The following is a 24,835-nucleotide window of genomic DNA, read 5'->3' as shown; positions in this document are numbered from 1 at the left end:
TCTTACTAATTCTTCCGTTTGCGATTACGGTTACGTTTCTATTTTGCTTAGGTCCATTCCACAATAGCTAAACGCAAAGTTAAAGCGCACGCAAAGATGACGCGCGCGTTGGTTTGATTGGTTAGAACCAACGCGCGCGTCATCTTTGCGTGCGCTTTAACTTTGCGTTTAGCTATTGTGGAATGGACCTTAGGCCTTCAGTCACGCAACGCAAACACTTAGGGTACGGTCACACCTCGGTAGAGAGCGAGACTACCTGTCTATCATAGTTGTTTTCGAGAGTTACTGTGATTATACTGTCAGTATGTTGTGATTGGCTAATCCATCAGCATGTTTATTCTGATTGGGTAATTTTTTACTGTCAGTATACAGTCAGCAACTCTCGAAAACACCTCATGTAATATAACGTATAAGAGTGAGAGAAATAAAAAATGTTATTATTTCTATCTCTCTTATACGTTATATTACATGATAAACAGGTAGCCTCGCTATCTACCTCGCCTACAAGGTGGCGCTTAGAAGCTTCCGTAATTGTGCGTTGGCCCTTACCTAATGTCCCCACCATTTGTTTTAAATTCCTTTATTTCGATCGCGTATGTTCTCAACCCTGAAAATCAGGTTAGGTATTGGCGTGGGTTCTTGAGACGCTCAAACACTGAAACACATGTCGTTCAAATTGGGAAGGCGACGCTTGCTTGGCGCAAGCATTTTATGTACTGATTTCTAAAAAATTGAGTGAAATAATCTAAAAAGTGAAAAAGAAAAAATTTCATCAACGGCTCAGCAGTTAAGTATTATTAAATCAAGATGCATTTAAGGAAGTTTATGCATCCTCGAAACAAGTACAAAGAAGAGCCTAATTTTAAAAAATTGGCTCTTTTGTATCCAGAATTTCGCAAGGTTGCAATAACGGTAAGTTTTAAGATTCATATATATTTTTCACTAAATTCCTGAGAGTATATTCAATGAAATGAACTCTGAAGAACTTTAGTGTATTTCATTTTCCTCTCATAAATGAATTATGTTATTATGTATATGAGAAACATGAATTTTTCAACTTTGATAGAAAATTGAAGGAAAAATTTGTGTTTAGAAACAAATATCTGTTCAAGAAGTTGTTTTTCATGTTTAAATAATGTTATTCACCAAATACTTACACTCAAATTCTCTGCTATTTTTCCGTTTAACGAAGTTGCAGTTTATTTATAGGTGCTTGCTTTTAGACGATCATATTATTTACCTACTTAGCATTTTCTTCTTTTCCACAAAATTTTTGTCTTATATCATTATTTCTTTTATTCTAACAGAAGTTTACTTCATTTTAAATATTAAAATAGTAATTCGATACTATTTCACACAAGTTTTATATTTTTTTAAAAAACCTAGTTCAATTTTTTAAGCTGCTTAACATTTTTTTGGCAAGACTCGAATTAATTGTTTAGTTTTTATATAAAAATCACATTTTATCCCTACTTTTAATTGGAGTGGTACAAAAATTTCACAAATAAACTCTACATAATATTTGAAAATGTGCACAACTAATTCTATATAGAAAAAAGTAAAAAATTAACTCGACGATTCAAACGTGTTTTGCATTTTTTAAAGAAATTCCATTGCTAAATAATATTTATTTATTTTATAAACCCTACTAAAAATAACATCAGAAATTTTGATACTACTCTAACGTTTTGTGATGCTGTTGATTAATTCTGACTAAAATGGTTATGTTCTTCACATTTTTTGAAACGTGACTATTTCTCACTACATTTTATAGAGATTCTTTTTTTTGTGAAAGATTTTTCAGGGCCTCTCCGATACTAACCATAGAAGTTACAGGCCTCAGATTATACGACTTTTTTCGACTTATTTTACTATGATGCGATTTTTCCGACATTTTTTTTACAAAATTTTTAAACAAAATACTTCTTTTTATTATACACTAGCAAAATTAAACGCGCGCAAGCGCGCCAAATTGAGTATTTAATTGTTTGTTATAAAGAAATTAAAGATTAATATTATCAATAATAATTTAATTTATTAGAATATTATTACATATTAAATGATAATAATGAAAATTATATGTTTACAGGCCTCGGATTATACGACTTTTTCCGACTTTTTTCAAAAATACGACTTTTATTAACTTATTTTCATAAAATGCGACATTTTTTTTTAAATGTAAATCAATTCAATTATTTAACAAATTTTGAACTAAAATGATTCTTCACTAAATTAATTATTTTTAATAATTTTAATGAAATACATCATAAATTCAATTATATCAAAATTATTTTTTCAATTAAAATTTTTATGAAATTTAACAATTGTTTATAATTTTAAAAAAAATATCACAATAAAATTGAATTATTTTTTAAAAATTTCAATTCAACATAAACTAAAATTCAATTATTATCCGAAATTTTAATTCAAAATCAATTAAAAATCCAATAATTATCCAAAATTTTCAATTTAAAATTTAATTTACCAAGTTTTCTATTTAAAATGAAATAAAATTCAATTATTTTCTAAAATTTCTATTCAAAATTAATTATCCAAATTTTTAATCAAAAATGAATTTAAATTAAATTATTATACAAAATTTCAATTAAAATTCAATTATTTCCCAAAATTTTCAATTCTAAATTAACTGAAATTCAATTATTTTCCAAAATTTAAAATCAAATTTAATTTCATTATTTTCGAAAATTTGAATACAAAATTAATTGAATTTTCAATAATTTAAATTTAAAAGCATCTAAAATTTAATTATTTCTAAAATTTTCCATCGAAAATTTCTTTTTTGAAATTTAATAATTTCAATTTTAACTCTAAGGAAATTCAATTATTTTTAACTATTTTAATAATGTTCTTTGAAATTTCAACTATCTGAAACCATATTTCAATTAAAAATGATTTTCAAATTATTGTATTTTGTCCGCATTTTCTAATAAATTTTTGGTGAAATCATCTAAAATTTTAATTACAAAACACTTAAGGTTTCAATTAATTTCAAAAATCTCAATTTTAAATCTTTGAAAATTCAATTAAATTTAAAAAATGTTTTCCAAAAATTGTTTGATAAATTATTTTTAGTTCTGTAAAATTTAATAATAGGGAGTTTGCATTAAAATTTTTTTTAATTTTAATCGATAGATTAGGTCTAATTTATATAACAAATTTTTTTTTAAATAATTTTTTAATCAAAAATAAGCATATAATTAAATAATAATAGTTTATATTATTTTAAAACATCGAAAACGGTCCGGAAAGAGCCGAGTCTTACCGAACAGAATGTGACGTATGTAGTGCCCAAATATTGCTGCTGTCATGAACTGTTTGTGAATAACCTAATGGAACGAAAGTTTTTTCTGGAAATTTTTATGAAATGGAGAAAATCAAGAGATATAAAACGTGTTTTGTGCCAAATTGTCTTAGTACAACAATTAAAACACCCGGAAAATTGTTTTTTACTGTGCCACAGAAAGAAGATATTAGGAGACAATGGTTTCAAGTTGCAAAACGAAATGATAATAATATGTTATCGATGAATTCAAATTTTTTTTTTTGTCAAGAACACTTCAATGTGAATATTTACATTGAAATAATTTAAAATTAAACTAGTTATAAATTATATTTTTAGACATGCAAAGTTAAAAAAACTTTCAAATGTCACTATATAATGTAAATAAAAGTAGTCAACATAACCTAAAAATAAAAAATTTTAAACCTCAAAATATTTTTATCACTTATTCATTGTAGTTGAAGGATGATATGGATAATTACAATAATAATACAATAATAATTACAATAATAAATAAACACAATAAATCACTTATTTTTACTTAAAAAAAATAAAATAATTTGAAAACAGCGAACGCATATATTAGTAAACACAGATCACACATGGATCATGTAGCAGACGATGCGACAGTAGACACTTATGACGTCACGTCCCAGCACCAATAAAAATCGTTTTCTTTCAGTATAAATAGTTTCAACTTTTAAATAAAAATTTTAATATGTAAAATTTAAAAAAAATTAAAACTTTCAACACTAATATATTTTAAAATACCTATATTTACGATTTTATAAAAAAAAAACGTAACATTTTTTTTATGCAAACTCCCTATTGTTTGAAAATTAACAATATCTTTTGAAATTTAATTATTTCTAAAAATTTCAACTTTAGCCCTTCAAAAAGGATTATTATTAAAAAAAAATTTTTATTTAAAAATCTGTAAAATATTTTTGTTAAAATAAAAAACAAATCCACTTTTTTTTTGAATATAAATCGACTGAAACGACTTTTTGTGTCTTTAAGTTGATTCGAGGCCTGTGTTTTTATAATTAATATTTAATAGATATTCGTTGGCCTCTGGTACCTTAAAAATTAAATTTTTTAAAATTACTATCTGGTACGAAATTTCCTGGCGCATCTTTTTTCTCATCATAAATTTTTTGTATTTGTATAGAATTTTTGAATGAATATACAACTTTAAAAAAAATTTCGTTGGTAAACGTTGTGTACTTCAGCTTCGTGAATTGAATTTTCGAATTTGGAATTTTAAAGAAACTTATTCCGAAATTTGGAAACACAATTATACAACTTTGGCAAAAATGAGAAAAAGAATTGTCAAAATTTGACACGTCATAAGATACCTATTCAAAAAAACACGTGAAATCAGAAAAGGCCAACTTCAAGTTAAGACAGAAGGACAGACCAAGCATTTTATTATTATATAATAATTACAGATATTCAGACATTTTTTATTTCAATTATTTACCAAATTTGTATCTAAAATTATTTATAAAAAAAAATTCTAAAATTATTCTTTTTCAATTTAATTATTTCTAAAAATTTGAACTGTAACTATTTCAAAAATCAATTATTATTTTTAAAAATTTTAATATTTCTTTAAAAATTCAATTATTTGCAATAAATAATTTTAAAAATTCAATTATTTAAAAAAGTTTCAACTTAATTATTTTCTGAATTTTTTTTTACCATTAAAACTAAAAACTATGAAAAATTTTTAATTTGTCCTTAATTAAAATTTGGAAAGTTTGTCTTAGTTCGGTTTTGAAATATTCGAAATAAATTTTCATAATAATATTCTTGTAGAATTATTCTTATTATACTCTTATATTTTGCGCTTGAAAGTCGATCCGAGGCCTGAACTTAATTATGTTAAGAAAGCTATAAAATTTGTAAAAAAAAATTTTCTTTATTTTTAATATTTATTGATGTGAAGATGAGATTTTTTGAAGATTCAACTGTTCAGGATTCTAGATATTCAAAACTTTCTATAAACAGTTAAACATTTTAAAAAATAATATTTTTTTTAGTTTGTACAAAAATTTAAAAATATTTGAAATTCTCAGGACAACAATTTTTTTATTTCTTTAAAACCGCTCATTTACATTTACCCACTACAATTTACCTTTTTTTAATATTCATTTCTTTTAAAAGAAGATTCCTTTCAAACATCCTGGAGGTTAAAAATAAAAAATTATTTAATTTCAAAATTTTTTTTTTTGAAAAATAATTATATTTGTAATTTTTAGATTTCAATGATTTCTACGATATAGAGTTTTATGTAAAAACGTTAAACATTTTATCTGGCAAAAATTAATATTTTTTTACGTTCTTGGACTCATTGCAATTTTATTTTTTTATACAATTTATATTATTTAAAATATATGTGCTCGTTTTTTCTTAGCGTATGCAAGCCGCGAAAGTTATGTGAAAAAAAGAAAAATTATGATTAATATTTAAATGAACTATCATGATTAAACCCCAAATTTCATTTGACATAAATCTTATTTGACATAAAATAATTTAACGTAGAATTAATTTGATATAAATCTTATATGACATAAAGTTCATTTGATATTAAATTAAAATGATATAAATTGCATTTGACGTAAATTTTATTTGTTATAAAATTCATTTAACATAAATGTCATTTATCATGAAACTTAATTGACATAATACTTACTTCACATAATTTTAAATTAACATAATTATACATTGACATAAAATTTATTTGACATAAAAGTCACTTGTCATAAATTGCATATAACATAAATTCTATTTGATATAAATTTCATTTGACATAAAGTTGATTTAATATAAATCACATTTGATATAAAATTCATTTGTCATAAAAGTTGCTTCTTCTGTCCTTTTCCCATGCATAGAAGCTTATATATAAGACAAGGATATCCAATATTATTTATGTTAGTTTTATGTCAAATGATTTTTATATCAAATAAGTTTTATGTCAAATGAGATTTATATCAAATGAAATTTATATCAAATAAAATTTATATCAAATAAAATTTATATCAAATGGAATTTATGTCAAATGAAATTTATGACAAGTGACGATTATGTCAAATAAATTTTATGGCAATGTTAATTTAAAATTATGTGAAGGGAATTTTATGTCAAATGATATTTATGTTAGGGGGGGGGGGGGTATGGTTAATTCGGTGTAAAAAAAGGCATTTTTATAATAATTTTTTTCGGTGATATAAAGTGTGTTACTTTATTAACTTAATTTCCACATATTAATACAATATTTGAAGTATATTCTCCTAAATTCTCTTTGAAAAATATTGCAAATTGAACGAGTGGCAGTAAATCTCTTCAGGCGCCTCGTAAAAAAATGGATTTGCGGTGTTCAACGTAACTCGCAACAGAATCATCTAAATAAAAAAAAATTTTTTTGTTAAAGGAGTTGTTTTTCGAGGTAACTACGAGAGGGTTTTTTTTATTTTTCGCAGCACTTGAAACCCAAAAATTCGATTTTCGCTAAAAAAAATCGATCTATTTTTTACTGTATAATTAATAATTATTTTAAAAAAAAGCTCTCGTAGTTATCTGGGGAATTTAGTCAAGAAGAACTGTGCCAAATTTCAGAACGATTGGTTCAATAGATTTTGAATTAAATTTTAGGAGATTCACGTTGTGATTTCACAACCTTAAATGTTGCACTTTTTTTGGAAATATTATTTAAAAAGTACAAAATATTAGAAATTATTATTCTCTAGAAACATAAATCAATTTATTATGTATTATAAAATGGTGTAATTATTATATAATTATTTCATTTTTAAATATTGATTCAAATTTGAAAATTTTTTCAGTAAAAAATTTTGATAATTTTCCAAAGCTTGTAAATTTTTTCTCAAAGCTTCAAAAATGTTGAGTTTCGCACATGATTTAATTAACAAATTGTCAAATTCATTACTTCTGAAACGAAGCAAAATACACATCTAATTTTTATAGCAGTTAAATTATATCAATATTAAAATATGTACGATACCCTAAATATTTTGTAACTTCGAGAAAAAAATTATAAGCTTTGAAAAATTGTGTAATTTTTTACTAAAGAAATTTTCGAATTCGAATGAATATCTCAATATAAAATAATTGTATAATAATTTCATCATTTTTTGATGTAGAATAAATTAATGTATGTTTTTGGTAAATAATGATATTTAATATCTACTTTATAGTTTTTGAATAATAATTTGTACAAAAAAAGTGCAACATCTAATGTTACGAAATCACGTCGTAAACCTCCTACAATTAATAAATTATAATTTAAAACAAAATTTACACGATAATATAATGACTGATTAACCTAGAAATTCACTTAGTTTTACATATGAGGCAAAATCTCTGAAGTTTTCCAATTCAAAAAAAATTTTCTTAGATTGGGCTGTAATTTGCATAACATTTAGTACTATGGGTAAGTACTTCACCCATAAATTATTATTAATTTTTATTAAAAACTGTAGAATGGGGAGAGGATTAAAATTTTGGTGAAATATGAACAGTGAATTTATTGAAAAATCATAACTATTGTATAACAGGGTGAAAAAAATTTTTAACTATATGATTTCGAAAGGTTTTTTCCTGCTCTTTCAAATGGTACAAACATTTTTTTAAGAAATTTAAAATTTACCCCTTTTTTTGAAAATAAAAAATAATTTTGACTTTTTATTTTAATAAAGGACACTTTTTATCCTCAAAATGAAGCTTTACATCCAAAGATATAACCATGAAGTAGTATAAGGAGCACTCACTGCTTGTCAAGCATATAGGCCCCCTGCATGAGAATAAATCCGAAATTACATATCTCCGATTATGACGCCTCTAGCGGAAAAGCGGTGTACTTAGAAGTTTCTAAAATATGGCTGCGCCTAGTGACAGCTGTTCTCATATAGTAAACAGTGTAAAGTGATATATAATAATTTTAGAAAAAATGTACAAATTTTTAATCTCAATAAAACTATGTGACTTGACTTGTAAAGAAAGAAAAAAGTTACACACAAAAATTTTAAATAAAACATAAATTTTTTGAAAAAAATTTTTTTTGAAAATATTTGAAAATTGGCAAGTTTTTGCTCATTTATATCCTTTCTTAAAAAACACAGTGCATGCAAAGCACATGAAAATGTATCGAAATATCTCGATGGTCGAAAAAATCGAATGTAAGAAAAAATGAACTTTGCTTTTCAGAGCATCTAAATCAATATTCATTTTATAAAAATCACCTTAAATTATTGTTCCACATATATATTTTGCATAACTTACTTAATTGCAATAAATATACACTTGCAAAGCATTTATTAGTTGTAAATATTTGCAGCTGTCATGAATCAGAAACGAAAATAACCTACATTTAGTTCAAATCACTTGATTGTCCCAAGACAAAATAGCGCGAGCTTTTTTAAAATAATGAAATTTATTAAATTTTAATTAAATAATTGTAATAAATTATGAAACATAAATTGAAAATTAAATTGAATGGACAAAGAATAGACGCAACAGAGATGGCCAAAGGCCGTCGGAGGCGCTAGTACGAATATATAATTTAGATTTTTTAAATATTTGTTTTCAATTATGTTTCATAATAATGTAATAAAGGAATTGCAATAATTTGTTGTAAGTTATAAAAATAAAAAAAAATAATAAAAATATAAATAATTTTTTTTCATTGTAGCCGTATATATTTCATACGAAATTTCTTAATTTTTTTTTATTTTTAGGTTATATTTACATGTAAACAAACAAAATATAATGAAAACTTCAGCAAATATTTTGTTAATATTCAAATACATATAAAATAATTTGTATCAAGTAAAGTTGCCTGTGTTAATGCTGATTCATTGATCAATTTAGCAGCCTCATTTTTCAGTTTTTTATGTATAATTACATAAAATTAACTCGCATCAAACACATTTAAAAAAAAATGCCAACTGACAGTTATACACAAACACTTATATAACAATGTACCACGTGACCTGTAATTCCTCGCTTTTCCGCTAGGGTTGTTAGTATCGGGGATATGTAAATGCTTCTATTAAATCTGGAAAGCCTGGGGAAGAATTTTCAAAAACGGCCTATAGAGTGAGTGCACCTTATACTACTTCATAGATATAACATAATTAATTTAAAATAATGGATTTTTAAGTCTGGACTTTCGTCCAATAATTTGAAAATTTTTCGGTATAATTTTTGATGAAAAATAGTGGAAAAGGAAATGAAAAAATAATTGCGCTCTGGTAGCACTAAATTTACTTGGAAAGGTTTTAATAAATGTGAACAAAAAATGTATAAATTGGGATTTGATAAAATATCGCGCACCATAGCACGAAATTTATCGGAATTATAAGATAGGTCAAGACTAGAAAAAAGAGAAATAATTAATTTAAAATATACACTTACTGTTTTTATTTAATTAGTAAATTTTCTGATGATGCAAGATATAAAATCGTCCTTCCTTTAAAATGTTGAATTGTTTAAATAAATTCAAATTAGAATGGTTGAAATTCGTTGAATAAATGATGAAGAAAATGAAAATCACTTCAAAACTTTGAAATTAAAACCCACTTGTCCACCACCTACCACCCACTCATTTAAATATGCCTTTTTTATTTTACATATGTATTTTTTTTGAAAATTCCACCATTTTTCTCCCACTTGGTCACCCTCTACCACCCACTCATTTGCAAATGTCTTTTAAGCTTTCCACCCTCTTGACAACCAGAGTGAGGTACAGAATATATAGTGAGTTGCGTGCGCCACCAACTTTGCGCGCGCATTAAAAAGTTAACAGATGTGACAGAGTTACATAGGCAAGCTAGGGGAAATTATCCACGTTGAAAAGTAGAAATGCGTGGAATTGATGAAACCTGGCAAGCAGATTTAGTAGAAATGATACCTTATTCTAAAGTTATTAAAGGTTTTAAATATATGCTTGCAGTTATAGATATATTTTCTAAGTATGCATGGGCTATTCTTGTACAAAGTAAAAGTGAAAAAGATGTTTCTGAAGTTATGGAATCTATACTTGTGAATGGACGTGTTCCTAAAAACTTGCATACTGATAAAGTGAAAGAATTTTATAATTCTATATTTGAGAGTTTAATGAAATCATATAAAATTAAACTGTATTCAACTTATAGTAATTTAAAGGATATATACAATAACTATAAATAAGAAATATATACATCAGACTTGTAACATTTCTACATCATCATTATTATCTTTCATCATCAAATCGACTTAAAGCTGTTTTTGGTTTGTTTTAGTGTGTGTACATTGTGCAGTTTTGATCTTATACAATACTGTGTTCTAGATTGAATCTTGACCTTCAACGTGAAGACTGTATATTTTACTCCGCAATCCAACAAATTCTGTTACAATTTTCCCACTGCACTCATCTTTCATGAGGCCTAAGACTTTTTTGTTAGCTTGCGGAATGTCATATACATTATTAGCTGGGTAATCCGATGTATCAAATTTGCAAATATCTACCTTCATATCAGAGTAGATATCTGCACATTTAATTTTATAAACAAGGCTATCGGTATCAGTGTAGAGTAATTTACAATTATTACCATACTTGATTTTCATATAATTATAATGAAAATCATACATTAATGTTTTAGAAATGTCTAAAACGCTAAGTCCAATATAGATTGGCTTATTCATAAACACTTCATTTTTTCTAAGCTTCACAGCAATCAAGTTTTCATTAAAGATAGCTCTTGTGTGAAAGTTAGGTTTTGATATAAGAGCCTCAGCGCAGTATCTACCCTCCCACTTTGTCACAAGCTTGAAATCTACCAAGTTTGAATTTTAAAATTCGATGTATATGATAAGGTTTAATACCATGTGCTAATGCTTGTTTAAGTGCATGATAATGGATTATGTACTTTTGTTTCAGTAAGAGGGTAGTTAGCAGCTCGACTGTTTTGATCCAGGTAGCTTTGAGTGTTCAGGACAAAATGGTTCATATGACTGTTATGCAATTCATTAGGGTAATCTAAATCTACTTCTAATATGTAACCAAAAGGTGAATCGTCGGGGATATTAAAGTTAAATTTATTATCTACATTTTTTACGCACTCAAAACCACCGTAGGAAAGTGCTTGTACCATAGCCCAACAATAAAGGTTATTAGCGTCGAAGTACACAATGTAAGATGATTCTTCTTTTTCATTATAATTCTTCATATAATGATTATTAGCATGAGCATATCTATTTGAACATTGAATAATCCTACCCTAATGCCACGTTCAATAAACATGATCATGTCAATATCTGTAAGAAGTTCTAACTCAACATTTGTATTGTTACGTCCGACAACGCAACATAGTTATTTAATTTTAATTTATTTTTGAGTCTAGACTCATTGTCCACAACTCAGGAATCTTTCAAATTGGTTCCTTTTATTTGAAGGAGAATTTAAAAGGATTGAAAAGATAATAATGCACTAAATACACCAAAATCTTTTCGGAAGGTGTTTAATAAAAAAAATAACGATCAAATCTTTTTTTAAGGATTGAAGGAAAAATTGGAATTTTGAGTATTGGCTTCGTATGATGATTAAGAAATTGACTCGTAATTGAACTGATTGAACTGAGAATTGAACTGACTGCTGAAAATTGAGAATTAAGAATTGAACTCATTGAACTTAGAACTGAGAATTTTGACTAAACTGATCTTAGAACTGAGAATTGAGAATTTTGACTGACTTGAACTGAGAATTGAGAAATTTGACTGACTGACTTTTTAATTCAAATCTTCAGTTTTTATATTATTATCCCTACTTAAATTTTTTAGTTGGGTGGAAATTTGGGGATGAATATTTTTTAGCGTGGGAAGTTAAAAAGATCAATGATTGGATTTTTTTATGAAACAAAATAGAAGAACTTATCTAAAAGAAAGATGTCATTGGGCCTTTCAGGCCCAGCCTTTGCTAGGGATGACTTTGCGTGGGCGTATCTTTAAGATTAGGGTGTCTTGAAAAAGTGGAGAACTATAGTTTACACTATTTTTAAAAGATGGAGCCAAGATTCACTTTTTAATCGAATTTTCAAAATTACAAAAATTCTTAAAATTATTTATAAAATACATGATTTTATGATTATTTAATTACATAATATTGAAAATTTACGCATTATTACATTATTACATATAATAATAATATAATAATAATTATTACATATAAAATTTCTATTACTTATAGTCTAAATGATCAATTATTCTCATAATAATGTTTAAAACTTCAATATTAATCTAAATTGTTAATTAAAATTTAATTAATTTCATTTTTTTAGGAATTTTAATATATAATTATAAATAATAAATTAATTTGAAATTCCAAACATTAATATTAAAACTTAACTAATAATTAAAGAAATATTTTGAAGAATTATTTAAAATTATTTAGGATTCACTAATTCAACGTGTGAGATACTATTTTTAAAAAAATAGAAATAAAACGGACTTTGTAACCTAATATTTTTTATAGTTCTTATGACTAACAGATATAATTTTTGACAGTAGAACTTCTTGGACTTATCATGGGAAAGTGATAAGATAGGAAAAGACCCCAGCAGTCAATATCTGGGAGGATGCACTTTAGAGTTTTTAAAAGATTTTATGGCTGTATTCTTATCTATAATTTTTATTGTTTACAAATATTGAATTTTCCAAATTTCAAATTGCATCCCACGAGTGTAGACTACTGAAAGTATTTTGTCTCGTTATCGGTTCTAAAAAGAAGACAAAATAATTTACACTAAAGATAGGAGACGTGGTTTAGATAGAACAGATGTTTTTCCATGTAGAACTGATACAAAATTTACAAATAAAAATTAAGAGCAAAAAGAACATAACGTTGAAAATCTAATAAAATAACGCAGGACGTTACAGTATACTTTAACATAGCATACAAACTCAATCCAGGAGTTGTATAATAGTGAGTTGGATCTAAACCATATGCATCAAGACATTGGTTTCTAAAATTTTCAAAAACATCGGCATTAATAAATTGTCTGTTTTCACGTATAAATATACATAATCACCGATATTTTTGCAATTAAATGTAGACCAAACCTCTTGTGCATGTCGATAATCTCTATTACTTATATTTAAATCATTTAAGGTACTGTAAAATTTCTCTATTGGCGGGAGTTGTTCCTTATCAAGTTTTAATTTACAATTCAAGTACTCATATGGAAAAATTCCTTTACGGGTTAGTAACTGAATTTTATCCATATTATAGGCTTAAAATTCTGACTTAACGATAACTTGTCAGATAAGAAGCTAATTTATCTAAAGATGATGACATGAATCTGAAGGAATCTATAAATTTAAATTTGATATCATTTTTTTAACATGTTTGGTAAAACTTATATATTTTTCTTTATTTATTGGAAGAAGACAAATACTACTGTTACGTAATGCAACATAAATAATATTTTACAAATTTTTATAACAAATAATAATAATTTAATATTTATTTTTACAATTTTAAAGAATAACCGCCAGCTTTAATACGGCAGTATTCTTTGGAATTGGGAAATTGTGAAAAATTTTTGATAGTGAAAGAAGTTTTTCAAAAAGAAATAAGATAAAGATAGAAAATATAATTTTAAAACTTGCTTTTTATTTATCAAAGATAATTTTCCCTGAAGATGCAAAATATATTGGATTAATCGTCCTTCCTTGATTTTTTTATGATTCGGTAATAATCGTAGAATACTCACTGAACTTTTGAGAATTTGAAAATATAAAATTTGAATAACTTTTAGAATTTTGTTTTGAGTTGGTGTATACGAATTTGAATGTTGAAAATAACTTTTGAATGACTCTTTATGAGTTTGAATGTAGAAAATTTTAGTGTTGGAAAAACTCTTTGAATGACTCTTTATGAGTTTGAATATAGAAATTTAAATGTTGGAATGACTGAAGATTTTAGGGAAACATACGTTTTTAAAGGTTTGTCCCCACTACGAATTTTGAGTTTTGGGGTAGATTTTGAAGAAGGGGGAGATTTTTTGTGGAAACGGAAATTTCTTGTAGGCGGGGAAGAAAGGTAGTTGAGAAAACTTATTATTGGTTTTTCTCAAAGAAAATGGTAAAAATTCGTAAGAAAAAATAGAGAAAACTAATTTACATTTTCTTTCTATTCACATCAGAAACTTTCTTACTAGATGAGAGATATAATGGTGTTACAATAAATTTTAATTTATGCTTTTGCAAACCATAAACATTATATCATTTTGAGATTCAAATTTTCGGATGTCCTTAAATGTTACAGGAAATGTAATATCTGTAAAATTTAAAGTATCTTCAAATTTCTCATATTTTTTCACTCTTCTTGGATTAGAAGAGGTATTATTTAATGCTGAAAGAATCGCTCACTTGAAGCATCCATTACCTTCTTTTCGAAAATTTACACAGGCATGTTTTCGTTCAATAACAAAAGTCACTTTAATGAAACAACCAACACGCATAGGGTATTTGTTAAAATTCACATCTAATCTGAGAATAGAGTGAAGTTGCCAATTCGATTCTTTTTCCTGAAATTCTTCCATAAGTTTGAGAGTTATTTGCTTAACATTTTCATTATAAAATTTATCTAAATCTGCTGTAGGGAAAATCTCATGTTTTTGCAATAAATGATTTCAAAACAAAAATCGTTGTTCCATCAACTAAAGTCTTTTTAAATTTAGCTACTAGGATTGTATAAACTTTTAGACAACCTAACCTATTCAAATAGGCGTAAGTAGATTACGAATATTTTAAACGAACAAATCACTTCTTCACTACACTTTAACGATAATGAATTAACGTAATGTCTTTATGGTACTATTTCATATTTTCATAATAGGGATGCAGATAAACTTAAAACAGCTTGTTGACAATGTTTGGATGCATCTTAAAATTCCTGAGATCTTTCTCGAAAACTTGTATTACTTACCGTTAAAAAGGATTTTCCAAAAAATGTATAATAATTAAAAATTTTCGAATAAAAAAAAAGTTGAAAAGATTTAAATATTTAAATATATTTGCAATCAAAATGATTTAAAATTTTCCCTGTCAATATAAAGTGGTACCCTCTTTTGAAAAATTGTGGTAACATCAATAGTAAATAGGCACTCCTCCTGTTGTCGACGTGCTTTGACCTCACTTTGCGGAGTTCAGGTGCCAGAATCTCCCACGGCGGTTCTTGGAACTGTCACTCTCCAGGTCGGGAAATATTTTTCTCTAACAGAAGGTAACTTGGTGTTACCCTGTTGGTTGAATTTTTCCTCCTTAGTCCAAATAAACGTTCGGATAGGTTCTGGTCCATGATCTTTAGTTGGTCTGAAACAATCGTCATCTTAAACCCTTTTTGATTTCTTGGTTCCTTCTTTCAGTGGGGTTCGGTCGAGGATGGACAAGAGAAATTAATGAACGGATATCCTTCGGAATTGGGAATTTAAAAAAATTAAGAATGAATAAAGAAATATTTTAAAAATTCAATTGAATTTTATAATGAACCCATGAATTAAAATTTGGTATTATACTAGAACTTGAAATTGAACTTGTAAAATATTTATAACTAGTAAAGTATTTTAAATTGATTTGGAAATTAAAACTGAACTGAACTGAATTTATAGTAGAATTGAGATTATACTATTATTGAATTGGAACATTTTACTGGAATCAGAATTGTACTGTTGGTATTTTAATTTGATTTGCAATGTAACACATCTTAAATAGAATAAAATTCAATTCAGAAAAATCTTTCAGGGCCTCAACAATTTTTACTATATTACATCCAGAAATGAACATAATCTTATTTGTTTTTAATTAATTAATTACTATTTTATCCCTACTTTCCTTTTTCTTTAACACATTTTTATACACGTTTTCTTTTAAAAATAGTAGTTTTTTATAATTTTTTTTTGTATGAGTATTATAGTATAATTATTTTGTGTACGATAATAATCATTATTGAATTTGATTTTTTATGTATATTCGTATTATTTTATTGTAATAAAACATATTTTCAATTATGTATTACAATATTGTTTTATAAAATATGTTTTTAATATAGAAAAATTATTTTTATATAAACCATTCGAAATTTGAAAGCTCTATAACTCAAAAAATATTTTATCAAATTCAGTAATATTTAATATTTAGACTTCAAAAATAAGTTTAAATTTTTGACTCGGACATTTCAGGAATTATGACCCATATGTATTATTTGAATTTTCAAGTAAGTAATATTAGTTGTAACAATATAAGTTTCATTTTATATACTTTAGAGCCATATTTTTAAAAATGAAATAATTCGTAAAATTTAGTAATTAAAAGTTATTTGTAATAAAGACAGTTTTTATGAATATTAATATGCAGTAATAATAATATAACAATAAAAATCAATAAATTCTTTTAGATGCGAATAAAAAAAACAATTTATACACTGACTGAAAGAAAATTTTACTTGGGACAGCAATAAGTTTCACTGGAATAGATTTTTTCATGTAGAGAATAAGAGTTAGTCAACATTTAGCAATCATTTATTTTACCAAAGTAACATGTATAATTCTTAACTTAAATAGTTAAATGTATTTATTCTTCTGTTTGGAACTTTTTTGAAATTTTGGGATATAGAAATGGCCATTTCAATGTTTACAGTTGAGAATTTTTTTCATGAAATGGTTAAATTATTACAATAATTGAATATAATAAAAAATTAATTAAGGTGTTTAATTATCTCGTTGCGGTTTTCAAACTCCATAAGTAACTAATATGAAAAAGCCGACCAGCGGAGGCTACAGTGCACAGGTCGCTTGGAATAGCTTAGTATCCAGCTGTGAAGATCTGAAAAGTTATTCCTAGAATAAAAATGCATAGGTCTTAATTTTTGGGAAGGCTTAGTAAGCAATCAGAATGGCGGATCAAAAAGTGTGCCGAACCTAACTGGCTATGAGTTACGAAAACTGATTACATGAGAATTTTATAATTTAAAGAATAATAATTATTATTTAGCCGTATGCATTTAATGAAAACTACAAATTCTCTCTATAAAAAATAAAACATTGGAAATGCAATTTCTATATATTTTCTGTTATTATTCACTAAATAATAATTTCTTAAGTACATTTAATTGATTTTAATAACTGATAATAAAATTAAAATTTACATACTTTATATGTAAATCAATCTCTCTACGACCAAAAGTTTTGAAATAAGAAAAGAAAAACTTATTCTCATATGAATTATTGTATATAGTTTGTGTATTTGAATATATAATTTTGAGAAACATAAATATTTTTCAACTCTTTAATTTTCATAAAACCTGTTTTTTCAAATTTGACATATTTAAATGTCAACTTAAAATAAATTGCTTCAATTAAAATATGCTTTAAGTTTATAAAATGAAAAATAAAGAAAAATAATATTTTTTATTTTCTGTTCAATTATTTTTTCAACATCTATTTAAAATTATTTATTTGAAAATAAACTTGAAAAATGAAAAAATTATTGTAAATGCAGACAATCTATTTCAATTTTACATCAAGGTTTTTAATTGCATTAGAAATTGTTTGTCTTACAGTAGTTAGTTAGTACAGCTGCTATTTAAGTTTTTTTTAAAATATGAGTCAAAATTTCTGTACTTGTTTTTTTTTAAATCTGACTGTTCGAATTTGAAATATTTTTTAAAATACTCTATTTTTTATTATTTCGTTTTAATTTCTCATGCTCTATAATTTTTTCTGACAATAACAATAAATATTAAAAGTGGTTTTTATATAAAAATAAATATTATATTTAAATCAAAATTAGACTAAAAAAAATTTCGATTCAACTTTAGTTTCATTGTAGATCAAAAGTTTAAATTAATCTTCACTATTCTACCTAACAATTCTACTTAAATGCCCTTCCCCTCTTACAACAAGAATACGAAATCAAAGGCTTGATTAGTCGATACACTAAAATACAAACTTATTTTAAATTACATAAAATAATTATTATGTATAAAAATATTTAAATTATAAAATATATTTTATTTTCATTTTGATATTCAGTCTTACATGTTTTTTGAAATTATTTTTTATATATTTTAATTTTTTCTTGATTTTAACCATTAAAAGTTTTTTCGTGTCGCAGTATTCATATCTATTTTTTAATATAATCAGCATTAATTTCAGAACATTTTTTTTTACTTTACTTGAAATGCATTTCTCTTCAATTGTTTGAATTACATCAGTATTTACGTCTACAATACATGTAGCTTACAAAACACGTTTACACATTTTTCTCTTTTCTCAAGTGTGACACAGTGTAAATAATTATTTTAAAACATTCATCCATTTTGCGAGAAAACTGTTACCAGGCAAGCTTTTAGCAAGTTTACAATTTTTGAAGGAGCGTGATTCGTTTCAATAACCTATGCCATACATTTCTTTATTTTGATTAAAACTAGGATTTTAAAAATCCATTAATATTTTAAAAAGTTATAAACAATTTAAGTTGCAAAATTCTTGTCGAAAAATTAAAAAAGTCTGCCAATCGTTTTTTTCAATAAATATTTCTGATTTTAGTTTACACGACAGTCAAAATAGTACAGATTAAGAAAAATTTTGGTCTTTTCATTTTGGATTTTTGGCAGTTATTTTTTAATAGATTATTGTTCAAAAAAATTGTTTGCGACTATTTAAGCTCTATATTTTTTTATAAAAAAATTGTAACTAATAAATTTTTTTTTACTTTAAAAAAAATCTTTGAAAGAACCTCAAAATCACCGTAATCTCCCCTTAATAATTTATATTGTTTGTGTGTGTGTGTGATTGACTATTAAAATTATGAGAATATAAAAATGAAAAAAAAATTCATTTGTATGGAAATCCTTCCAAAATAGTATTGAATGATAAAAACAGTTCTATTAATTTTTTAAAAATGTATGACTTTTATATCCTTAGGATCTTTCTGGGAAAGTTCGATTGAATTTTAAAGATGATGAAAGTTTGCGCGTTTTAACAAAAATTTTGCTCCGACATGATTTTGGTATAGAAGTGGAAATACCTAAGTCAAAATTAATTCCTGCTTTATCACTTCGTCTTAACTATGTGTTATGGATTGAAGATTTGTTAATTCATTTTGGAGTAAATGACATGAAATCAGCTCGTGGAATAGATATTGGTAAGTAATTGCTGTTAAGTACCTTCTAAAACGATTGTAAGGATGAAGCAAGATTAACGGACCTCCTTTAACCTGGAAAAAATATTAATTATTTTTATTTTAACCCTCTATTTTTTTAAACAATAAAAAATAAGGTGAGGGAAAATATAAATGCATCTAGCGTTTGGTTTTTGTCTGACACGAAATGTAGGTTGACCAAGTAGGGACGATTAAAATGCATGGAAAGATGAGACTACTTTGACCGTACTATTCAGACGTAAACTTTTGTGTCAGATCACTATATTCAACAATGTTCATTTCAATATGTCTTCTTGTTTCGAGATAAAGGTGACTGTCATATTGACATTACAACATGGAAAATAGCACTTTCCCCTTAAAAAATATCACAATGCCTTGTTGATAAATTACAAATAATATACTAAAATAATAATAGGGTAATAGATATTGAAAGTTTTGTAGTATCGAATCTATAATAAAATAGACACTTTTGAGTTATAATTTTTAAATCTTAATTCGTAATATATTTAAAAAATTACGTAGTTTTCATCATGACTTTTATTATACAAAAGAATTAACTTTATTAATAAAAGGAATAAAAACTTATAGGAACAGGTGCTGTTTGTATTTATCCACTACTTTTTTCTAAATTATATGGATGTAAAATGATAGCTTCAGAAATTGATACAGATAGTATAAAATCTGCCAAAGAAAATATTGATCGCAATAACATGCAAGAACTTATTAAAGGTAAGGGAAATACAGTCTTAAAATTTTAATGTATTTTTTAATGAAACATAGTGGTAGGACTATGCCATTACTGGACTACTTACCGACCGATCAACAGAAATCTGTATACCGACATGGTTTTTTAAATTAGGTAAAAGGGTTATGCAATTTAGCAAAAGGGAGTTTGAATTAGGCGATAATTCCCGCGATGGTGGCGCCCTCGGAAGGCAAATATCGGTAACACCTTATTGGTAAACTGATTTCTGTTGATCCGACGGTAAGTCGTCCAGTAATGTTATAGCCCTAATACTACAAATATTTTTACAGTGGTTTCTGTACCTCAAGAAACAATCTTATCAAGTTTCATAAACAATGAAGAAAACTATTCTTTTGTTATGTGCAATCCTCCTTTTTTTAAAACTGACCACGATTTAAAAAAACAAGATAAACGACTTCCTCCGCGAAATGCTTCTTCTGGAAAAGAATCTGAATTAATTGTTGAGGGCGGAGAAATAGCTTTTATTATGAGACTTATTGATGACAGTATGAAGTTTAAGGAAAGAATACAAATTTATACTTCTATGATTGGAGTGAAAAAAAATTTAATATTTTTAAGATCAGAATTGAAAAGTCGTAATATTGAAAATGTGACATGGACCGAATTTTGTCAGGGATTTACCAAAAGGTGAGAAAAACTAGTTTTTTCAAATATGTGCACGTTTTAATTAAATATTATCACATCTACTCACAATCTAATAATTCTTTTCGCCTTTGCTCAATGTGATCCCTTTTGTTGTTGCTCATCAGCGATACGAAAATCAATTTAAGTTTTTTTATTTTCATCTCTTTTATTGTCGTGCATTACTTGAGGTGGGTTTTGTGGAATGTGACTGAATTCAAGTAATATAATTAATAATAATAATAATTTGGTATTAACAGCAATGTATTTAACCTTTGAATTTGAAAATACACTAGAGTCCCTATTCAGTGAAGGGTGTGTGTCTTATTGGTACAGTTCAGTAAGGTTTGACAATCTGCGAACGAAGAAATTAGAAACCCATGCTTCGGTGGCTATAATCTTGTGTATTATAGTTTCCTAATTTTTGCATTCCCCTTCCTTCTAATATGACACTTCGTTGTCTGTGTATCACAATATTAGCACTCTTAATAAACTGCGACTTCGAAAATAGCAAGTTTTTTTACAGCGTGATTTTGATAAATCACTCATTTATATAGTGCAATTTTATTCACTCAATTCAAGTTTAAGGTACACATATTATTAATATTATACCTACTCTTGTAAGTAATTATGGTATTAGTTGGTATTTCTATCATATGTTTTTATAATTGATATACTCTATTAATATTAGATTCTAACCGATTATAAAATCAATAAAATTAAGAACTTAATTGAATCATAAATTTTGAAAAGAGCTCAACTCGAAAAAGCGCAAGTGTCATTTTCGCATAAAAGTAAATAGTAAAAATGACTCTTAGGGTTTTCAGAGTTGAACCCTTTTCGAAATTCACGATTTAATTATTGAAATTTTAAAACTATTTATGTAAATAAAAAAGGAAAGATTGCAAATCTGAAAAGACAAATTAGCATGCAAATACTAAATTATTATTTTATTCACCTTTTTAAGAGACTATTTATTCACTGTATTCTATATAATTGTTTTAATAATTAGGTTTATTTAACAAAAATAAAAAATTAAAAAAAAAAATAATACAAACTTTATTAAAACATGTTTTGGATGTTTTATAAATTCAAGAATAATTTCTTATTTTTTATTTATATTGATAAATGTAAGTAAAAATTTTAAAGAAAAAAGTACACAAAACTATAAAAGGTAAGATTGAATGTAGCTTTTTTATATTAAAAATACAAATGTCACGTCACCATGACTTATTCAAAAATAAATAAATAATTTATAAATAAATTAATAAATAAATATGTTTGTTTGTTTGCATGGATGCTAAAGAGGTGAAAGAAAAGTATAATAAAGTTTTAAAGGGGTAAGCGTTAATAAACAAAAGAAATCGATAATGTAAGATCAAGTCTTTATGGATTTGTTGTTCTGTTAATTTAAATTAAGAATTTGCATTTTTGTTTTTTAAGCTCAATGCTGGAATAGTAAATAAAACTAAACTAAAGTGTAAAGATTGCAAAACTGAAAAGACGAATAAGCATGCAAATAAGAAAATATTGTTTTAAATCTTTTGAGAAACTTTTAATATTTACTAATAAGACATTTGAGATTATTATTACAATCATATGAAATGTTTTTGAATTATATATTACATTTTTGCTTAAATAAAATTTTAGTGAAATTCAAAATATAGAGTTAAACGTTTTTTTTTAAACTGAAAAAAGAAATAAGCATGCAAATAAGAAACTATTCTTATTTCTAAATTTTTATATTATTTATATTATATATATAGTTTTTTCTTTTTCAGGAAATTGTATTTTATCGACCACGTATGTTATTCTCTAAAACTCAATTAAAATTTACCAACAGAAACTCTGTGTTAATCATTTTTACACTTAACCTTATATCTTTAGAAAGATTTTAATTTGAAACTTTCGTATTTTCACCCTTTTAGTATAAAGAATTAAACGTTTTGAAAATATTAAAAATATTTAATTATAATTAAAAGCATGTTTCCAGGTGGGGAATTGCATGGTCATTTCTACCAGAAAACATTTTAAATTTATCTACAGCACCTTCAATTAAAAAAAAAAATGAAGATTTTGAGAAAAAAAAATATGAAAAACCACCATTTGACATTATTTTTCCGCCTCATGGAAACTTAAAAAGCCTTCAACAAGTGATTTCAGGTTTAAAATCCTGTGTCAGACAATTAAACGTGAGTAAAAAGTCCATTATTTTGTTCTCGATACAATTTTAAATTTAATTTTATCCATTTTTGTAACATAGACCAATCTTATTATTGCACGCTTTTCTTTTGAAAAAATTATTTGATAATATAACTTAAATGAAGATAGTTACAAGTTGTTTAATATTCTTTTGAATTCCAAATACATAGTTGGACTGAGATATCATTGTTATTATTTTATAAATCAGTTTGTATAATAAATGCATTTTTAATTTTTAGTTTAAATTAAAAGATATTCATTTTGAAGAAAGAGAAAATCTTTACTGGGCGTGTCAACTGACAGCACACCATGACTCATGGAGCCAATCAAGGCGAAAACGTCGATTATCTTTGCAACTGGAAGCTAAATCGAAAAAAATGCGCAGTTCTACAGATGATTCCCAATCATCCACAATTGACACACAAAAAAATGAACAAATCTTAAGATTAGAAAATAAAGTACCCTTCTTGGTATTTATACTGCTTCTCTACACAATACAAACTGAAAGTGAATGTCCTGAACAAAATAGTTCACAATTTAAAATCTCACTAACATTTGAAAGTGGAAGTGGAGGTAGAAATTCTCTTGAAAGCTTTCGTCAGTTTCTAGTTAATAAATTGAATGTCAGAGAATATTTTCTGAAACAATTTAAAAATAAAAAAAATAAAAAAAAATAATAACATTTGTTTAAAACATTACAAAAGTTTTTAGCGAAATGTTTACAAATTTTTTAAATTTTATACAATTTACGTACTTATTTATGTATCTTAATTATTTGCATTACTTCAGTAGGAACGATTCTCATAGTGTAAAATTAAAATGGATTAAGTTTCGTTTATTAATTTATAAGCTTTAATGTATTTATTTTTGTTAATAATAATATGGCTGTAATAATAAATTTTGCATTATAAAAGAAATTACTTTCTTGAAAGAGGTATTATATGTGTTAATGTTATCATTTAATACAATTTAGCCCCATTGCATTACTGTACATCACTAGGACTTGCTTTTAAAGCGATGATAAAGTTTTTAAAAATCTACTTGGCTGACCTTTGACTTTTTCAATATTTCTGATCATTTAATTATCGGTTATGTTTTAGAAGTTGACTTAGCGTGTCCTTAAAAAACTGTATGGGTCCAGAACACTATGTAAATAATTTTAAAATGCAAAATTCTCAAATTATGAGCACATTTTTACCAAAGACACAATGCATTATTCATTATGGAAGTTTAAAACTACATGTCTGTTTAAGATTGATATTAACAAAAATTTATTGTGTTTTGCAATTTAATAAAAAATCATAGTTAGAGGTATACTCATAAAATCAAAGACCAATTGTCAGAGGGATAGGAAGTTTTCAATTAAATCAATTCCATTTTTTCATTAGATTTCTTTTACTCCCTCCACAATATTTTGAATGATTGATTACATAACTACAGTGCAAAGAAATATTCTTTTCTTAATTCTACACATCATAAGGGATATTTTTTTCAAAAGTCAATTTTTTTAAGTTAACAATTGAAAAAATGTTCGATTTTTAAGCAAATGATCATATCTTCCTTAAAAATTATCGTTTCGAACAATTTAATTTTTCACGGTGAAGTGATTCTTGAATAACAGTGTTACGTCCAACAACGTACCATATTTATTAAAATTTTAAATTTATTTTCGAGTCTAGGCTCATTGTCCACAACTCAGGAATCATTCAAATTGGTTT

General features: G+C 25.6%; 1 protein-coding gene across 1 annotated transcript; it reads left to right on the top strand.

The window, feature by feature from the left end:
* The first annotated feature begins 606 nt into the window (after positions 1 to 606).
* LOC127281040 (U6 small nuclear RNA (adenine-(43)-N(6))-methyltransferase) lies at positions 607 to 24,034 on the top strand. Its single transcript, XM_051304524.1, has 6 exons — positions 607 to 912; positions 19,291 to 19,510; positions 20,117 to 20,257; positions 20,564 to 20,921; positions 22,909 to 23,107; positions 23,357 to 24,034. Exons 1-6 carry the CDS (start codon positions 808 to 810, stop codon positions 23,792 to 23,794), a joined length of 1,461 nt encoding a protein of 486 aa, XP_051160481.1. The 5' UTR covers positions 607 to 807; the 3' UTR covers positions 23,795 to 24,034.
* Positions 24,035 to 24,835: the final 801 nt, after the last annotated feature.

Source organism: Leptopilina boulardi, unplaced genomic scaffold, assembly GCF_019393585.1.
Source record: "Leptopilina boulardi isolate dan_hultmark-lab unplaced genomic scaffold, ZJU_Lbou_2.1 LbouV2_262, whole genome shotgun sequence".
In the NCBI taxonomy this organism is placed as follows: Eukaryota; Metazoa; Arthropoda; class Insecta; order Hymenoptera; family Figitidae; genus Leptopilina; species Leptopilina boulardi.
This window is presented reverse-complemented; position numbering and strand designations above follow the sequence as displayed.